Source organism: Acanthochromis polyacanthus, chromosome 21 (assembly GCF_021347895.1).
Source record: "Acanthochromis polyacanthus isolate Apoly-LR-REF ecotype Palm Island chromosome 21, KAUST_Apoly_ChrSc, whole genome shotgun sequence".
In the NCBI taxonomy this organism is placed as follows: domain Eukaryota; kingdom Metazoa; phylum Chordata; class Actinopteri; family Pomacentridae; genus Acanthochromis; species Acanthochromis polyacanthus.
In genome coordinates, this window is record NC_067133.1 from 28,725,446 (window position 1) to 28,732,302 (window position 6,857).

General features: G+C 40.8%; 2 protein-coding genes across 2 annotated transcripts; both read left to right on the plus strand.

Moving 5' to 3' along the window:
- Nucleotides 1-630: 630 nt before the first annotated feature.
- On the plus strand, nt 631-3,355 carry LOC110965616 (myeloid-associated differentiation marker homolog). Its single transcript, XM_022214730.2, has 2 exons — nt 631-1,097; nt 2,371-3,355. Exons 1-2 carry the CDS (start codon nt 831-833, stop codon nt 2,962-2,964), a joined length of 861 nt encoding a protein of 286 aa, XP_022070422.2. The 5' UTR covers nt 631-830; the 3' UTR covers nt 2,965-3,355.
- A 1,220-nt stretch (nt 3,356-4,575) lies between these two features.
- LOC110965618 (myeloid-associated differentiation marker-like) lies at nt 4,576-6,071 on the plus strand. Its single transcript, XM_022214732.2, has one exon. The coding sequence runs from the start codon at nt 4,803-4,805 to the stop codon at nt 5,655-5,657; it is 855 nt and encodes a 284-aa protein (XP_022070424.1). The 5' UTR covers nt 4,576-4,802; the 3' UTR covers nt 5,658-6,071.
- The last annotated feature ends 786 nt before the right edge of the window (nt 6,072-6,857 follow it).

Genomic DNA, 6,857 nt, shown 5'->3' on the forward strand with positions numbered 1-6,857 from the left:
TTGGAAATGCATCTCACACCTGCTTTTGATTTTTCACCAAGGGACAAACATTATCTTTTAACATAGCGTAATTCTAGCGTACACTTTTGAATGGTAGTGAAAGTCAACTTTAACTCTTTTAGAGCAATGTCAACTCATTTTAGAGCAACCTTAACTAATATAGAGCAACTTCAATAATATCAACTTTAACTCATATGGGGCAGCTTTAGTTAATATAGAGCATCTTCAACTCATTTTAGAGCAACTTTAATGTGGTAAATGACTATTCTAGTTGGAAATGGCTGATGATTAATGGAATATCGACACAGGGCTACAGAGGAACATTTCCAGCAACGGTCTCTGCTCCTACTTCACCTTGCCCTTCTATTAATCACACTTGTTTCCTCTGTCGTGTCTGCTTGTGTAACACATTTACAGGTTTTAGATATTGAGCCGCTAAGTGAGCAAACACAGTGTGTAAATACTGTGTCAGAGCTGTAGTTCCTGTAATACCTAACCTCTGCACTCATGTCAGAATGCTTCCATTGACCAAGCCTCCCAGAAATTACTGATAAGGAGTGCAATTAACCAACAGACAGCTGCACCCATCAAGAGACACTCCACATCATTCTGTTACGCAATTGCGCATGGAAAATGTGATGAAAGCAATGTGAAGAAGCTCTGATACAGAGGCTACGAGGGAGCAACCACGCTTCCACATTTGAGGATAAACGACCAAAGCCAAAGAGCTGCTCAGAAAACCACAGAACAAACATATAAAATCAAAAGGTGAGAGCAAAGAAGCGAATTACTTCTGACTTCCAACCACTGAGCCCAGGATCGCAGTCAGGATGGTCACCCTGGACCTGAAGGCAGTGACGACGCCGGTGGGCGTTTTGCGGATATTGGCGGTGGTCCTGACCTGCATCTCCTTCAGCTTGGTGGCATCGGTGTTCCACACCACCGAATCCTTCTGGACATACTGCATGTTCACCTGGTGCTTCTGCTTCTGTGTCACCATACTCATAATCGTGCTGGAATTCACCTCTCTCAGTGCAAAGCTGCCCATCTCCTGGAATGACTTCACAGCCGCTTTTGCCATGTTGGCCAGCCTAATGGTGTGTACATCCACTTAACCCTGATCTTTGTCTATGCATGGGTCATTTTTCAAAAATTAACCTTCTCTTTAACAATTTTCTGCTCCATATTGATCAATAATAGGCAATAAACTATCAAAGGCTTGATTGTCTCAGCTTCCACATCAATGGTAGCATTTTTATTCCATGTTTTCTGTGTTGTTTGCTAACCCTACTCTAATCACAGTAACAGGGTTGCTAATCCATGCTAATGTGATCTTTTTCTCAGCAGTAGAAGCTAGATATTTAGCTAGCTGTTACTGCTGACCAAGAGGACAAACTGACTGATGGAAAACAGTCCAAAGAATGAGTCTGATCCTGATAAAATGAGGTAGATGAGACATTTAACCAAAAAAATTAATTCATTGATGAGTTTGCAAACAAATTGCTCTGGTTTTTTAGATTTATATGATTGGAAGGGTGAGTTTTCTACTTTCAGACAATCTCTTTCTTTCATAGCTGTATCTTCCCAAATGAGTGAACGAACTACTCGAGAGGACCTTAAAGCTTTAAGACCTACCATTCTATTCATATTCTTACATTTGTATGTACTGCAGTGGAATTTTTAAGAGTATTTTTATTTGCTTTACATCAATATAACTCTTATATTCCAAGTTTTAATAATATGTATTGATTTCTGTCTTAACTACTACAATAAATTGCTTAAAAGTGCGATAAACCTGAGAAAAATTGTTTTAGTTTTTTCCACATATACACTTTCAGTCAAACGTTTGGACACACATTCTCATTCAATGCTTTTTATTTACTTGTATTATTTTCTACACTGTAAATTAATACTGATGACTCACATTTCGTTGTTTACAACATAATGCCGTATGTATTCTTTTACAGTTTTGATGTCCTCAGTATTAATCTGCAATATACAAAATAATTAAATAAAAACCATTGAATGAGAAGGTGTATCCAAACTTTTGACTGGTAGTGTATTTCTAAATACAGAAATTGCATAGCTATGTCCCTCACATTTGTAAATAGCTGCACAATACCCCATGGTGTTGTTTCTAAAGATGCTTGTTATGTGCACTTTATTGTGTGTCTTTATGAACCCATCACTGTAACCAAAAAGAGCTTTGAGACCTGATGAATGTGTGAAATGTTCACAAAAATAATGATGGTTTCAAATCTACCACCAATCCAAAATGAATATGCAGTCATAGCGTCGGTGCTACGCTGGACTCTGTGACGTTAAGGAAAAGATGATTTCACGCTAACTTTCAACCTTCCTGTCGTCCAGGTGCTGGTAGCGTCCATCGTCTATCCCAGATTCTACGCTTGCCAGCTATGCGGCAGACAAATCGGTGCCTCCGTCACTTCCTGGCTTTGCTGGATCGTTTACCTCTCAGAGGTTATCTTTACCCGAGCCAAGCCTGGAGAAATCAGCGGGTTTCTTTCCACCGTCCCGGGTCTCCTCAAAGTTCTGGAAGCCTTTGTGGCCTGCATCATCTTCATCTGTTTGGACTACACCGGCTACGCTCTATTCGCAGGGCTAAAGTGGTGTGTGGCCGTCTACTCCATTTGCTTCATTTTTGCCATCCTTGTCATCATTTTTACCATCTGCCGCCTGCTGACGCTCTTTCCTGCGCCATTTGACAAAGTGCTGATTGTCTGCAACGTGCTGGCGGTGCTGATGTACGCCACCGCCGCGGTCATTTGGCCGCTGTACAGCTTCAGGAACAGATCCAGGCCGAGCATCTGTGATCTACCGAATGTCGTCTGTGGTTGGGATTTATCAATTGTCGTCACTATCATGACCTACCTCAACCTCATTGCTTACATCGTGGACACGGTTTACTCTTTCAGGCTGGTCTTCTTCGTCAGCCGTACATAGCTGAATAAAAAGTCATCTTGAACAACAGTATTTATATCACATACAGTTTGTTGTCATGACAATCCGAACACGCACTTGTTGACTAAAAGAAGCTTCTACATCACTGGCAGGGTCTCTTAGAAATGTCCTTATTTTTATTCTTCTGTAATTATGTTAGCCTGTGAATAAAAGTGTGAATTTTCATGGAAAACACAAAAATGTCTGGTGAGTCCAAACTTTTGAAGTGATAGATTTTAGCTTAAATTCAGAGGAGGAACTCCATTCTCCTTCTTTGTTCTTTTACTTCCTCTATGATTTCAATCAGAGCTTTATTACTTCTCTTATTTTGATAAATGTGGTGCAGATGCTTGTTGTTCTCATGTGAAATATTAATAAAATTCCATAACAGTGAGGTTTGTGTGCATGTTTTCATCGCCATGGGTTTCACAGAGTGGTTGTTTTGTCACATCGAGAACAATTTACAATCATGACTGAGTGAATCCTCCTTAAGGGTGAAATAAATGATGTTTGCTGAGGTGTGTCAAAGTGTGCAGCAGCTATAGGATGTGAAAACTCCACTCCCATTTTCTTTACAACGCAGACTCAAGTAGCCAAAGCGTGTTCACATTTAAAAACGTATGCATTGAGCTGAGACGAGTAGAGGAACATCTGAAGGAACTGCTGGATGTTACTGAACATAGAAACTCCCTGATGATGTGAGGATGTCACTGAAAAAGGCACTTCTACCAAATAATTAAATCAAAGTGCCAAATAGTGCAATTAGCTATTTTTCAAATAAAAAGAAAATGAAAATGAAAAGTTGCTATCCTAGCAGAGTGACTGCACTATTTTATTTGATTTATTAATATTCAAATTTAAGATAAACCTCTTACAAAATTACATTCACTCCCCTGTAATTCCACATTTTTGGATTGTATGAAATGACAGATGACAGAGACAGTTCACATGTTTGTATGTTTAATCCTCTTCTAACCGTATAACAAAAGCAGGTAGTTATTATCCAAGATTAAATCCTGCTTTGCTTATCTTAATTATATCCATGGCAACCTTGAATAAACTCGGCTGTTACATAACCTTTGACCAGTTCTGGAAGACGTTAACTCCACAGAGTCCCACTAGAAGGAAATGTGAAGAGTTAATTATAAGAATTAGGTAAACAGAGGAAAAACACACAGAAAAAACTGACATATTGACTGAGGGAGACTCGAGCAGAAAAGGACAAATATTTGCAAATTCCTCATCTGTTACATAGCTGCTTGTGGAACAATGATTTTTCTTTCTTTTTTTGGTAAATATTGCTAATATTTAGGATTTACATTGATTTTACTTTTTGTCGTGTTTAATTCAAATCTTGACGTTTTGAAAAATGACCACGGTGCTGAAGCAAATACACTCAAACATCGTTCTGTAGTTTCTTAGACCTTTTTCTGGCTCAACAAAACTCATTTAGTCATGTTCATTCCATAATAGTGATCTTTATTCCTCCCTCTGTCCTTATGATAGGACCAACATGCTATCGCTGTTTCTATATTTGGGTTTGTGCTGAGGACCAGAGTCCAGTTTGTATCAAACATAACACCCAACCAGTGTCCAATCAGCGGAGCAGGACGGGGCCCATAAACAGCACAGATAAGGCCAGGATGCTCTGTTTGAACATCCACCACCACACCCAAGTTTCACTTTCCAAGAACACACCTGTTCTTGCTTTTGTCTTCATGGATTTCTTCATTACAGGACCGGGTCTGAACGTCAAGGCCTCGCTGTGCAGAGGGACGCACTGACCACGGTGCAGAACTGTTTGTTTTCATTTGGGTCAGACAGACTCCTCCGGTCCAACCATGGTCCATGTGGATTTGCACTCCGTCACCCAGCCGGTGGGCATCATGCGGATAATGGCAGCGATCCTCACCTGCATGTGCTTCATCCTGGTAGCGACAGTGGGCCATGTGTCGTCTCCGTACTGGGCGTGGTGCATGTTCACTTGGTGCTTCTGCTTCTTCTTCACCCTTTGCATTCTCATCCTGGAGTTCACCACGCTCAGCACCAAGGTGCCTTTTGCCTGGGATGACTTCACGGCCGCCTTCGCCATGCTGGCGGGCCTCCTGTGCCTGTCCGCCTCCATCATCTACCCCATCTTCTTCACCTGTAGCATCTGCCACCGGGCCATTGGTGCCTCCGTGGTGTCCTGGGTGTGTTTTGCGGTGTATGCAGGCGAGGTGGTCATAACTCGCCTTCGTCCGAGCGGCCAAACCAGCGGCTTCCTCTCCACGCTGCCTGGCATCATGAAGATGCTGGAGACCTTCTTCGCCTGCCTCATCTTCACGTCCCTGGAGACGGGCCAGTACTCGGGGTCTCCGGGGCTGCAGTGGTGCGTCGCTGTGTACTCGCTGTGTTTCATCTTCGCCCTCCTCATCAGCCTGCTCAGCCTCGGACAGCTGACCGTTCACTTTCCATTCTCCTTTGACAAGCTGGCGATTGTCTACAACGTTTTGGCAGCGGTGATGTATATGACGGCTGTGGTGATCTGGCCGCTGTACAGCTTCCGCAACAATAAGAGACCCAGTAACTGCGGCTCGCTCTGTCCCTGGGATAAACTGCTGGTGGTGACCTTCATGACCATCTTCAACGCTATCGTCTACACGCTGGACTCCATCTACTCCATACGTCTGGTGTTCTGTGTCAGCAGAGAGTGAACTGCTGCTTATTTAAACTAAGATACACTACTGTTCAGAAGTTTGGGGTCACCCAGACAGTTCCATGTTTTCCATGAAAAGTCCCACTTTTATCCATGTGCTAACATAACTGTACAAGGGTTTTCTAATCATCAATGAGCCTTTCAACACCATTAGCTAACACAATGTAGCATGAGAACACAGGAGTGATGGTTGCTGGAAATGTTCCTCTGTACCCCTATGGAGATATTCCATTAAAAATCAGCCCTTTCCAGCTAGAATACTCATTTACCACATTAACTATGTCTACACTGGATTTATCATTCATTTAATGTCATCTTCATTGAAAAAATGCTTTTCTTTCAAAAATAAGGACATTTCTAAGTGATCCTAAACTTTTGAATGGTAGTGTAGATTAATTAAAGTTGCTCTTTTTTATCTTCATTGCAAAAAAATTCTTTCAAAAATAAGGACATTTCTAAGTGAAACCAAACTTTTGATCCGTTGTGTACATGATATAAAACTGTAAGTTGGTGTGAATCACTGCAAACAAAAAGGTTTTAAATATTGTTTTTTTGTTTTTACTGAGCCCAAGACCTGAATGTAAAATTTATTTTTTTGTGCAAAATGTACGTTTTCCTTGAAGAAATTGTCTTTTTTAAATCCGGTATGTTCTGTTAATGGCAGAGCCGTCATAAATGAGTAACAACGCTGAAATGTCAAGTATAAGCACACAGCTGGTTGTTAATGATTAAAACCCGAGTATCGTGGTCGTAAAAATAAAAACTAGGCGGGTAGAACTTTGGATCCTGAGAACAATATGCTATCATTTATTACACTGTCAAAGTCAAATTATGAGACGAGTGAATATGTGGGTTTCACCTTCATGCTTTCATTCTAACTTTGATATTAATGGAAGTGGTAGAAAGTAACAAAATATTTTTACTCTAGTATTGTGCTTTCCTGAATATTCACATATTTCTACTACATTTAGGTTTAAATACTGCATCTTGTACTCCATCGTATTTATTTAACAGATTCTGAATAATTTAAGTGGAAGATTTTGCACAAGCTGCACTGTTAAAGCCCAGTCCAGTGGTTTCCAGTATTTTTGTTTTATTCTAAACTTCTCACAGTGTTTAATTTCAACAAATGTTCAAATTATCCAACAGATGGAGAGGTTGTCTCTACAACAGATGTGTAAGCACTTCCTCTTCCATT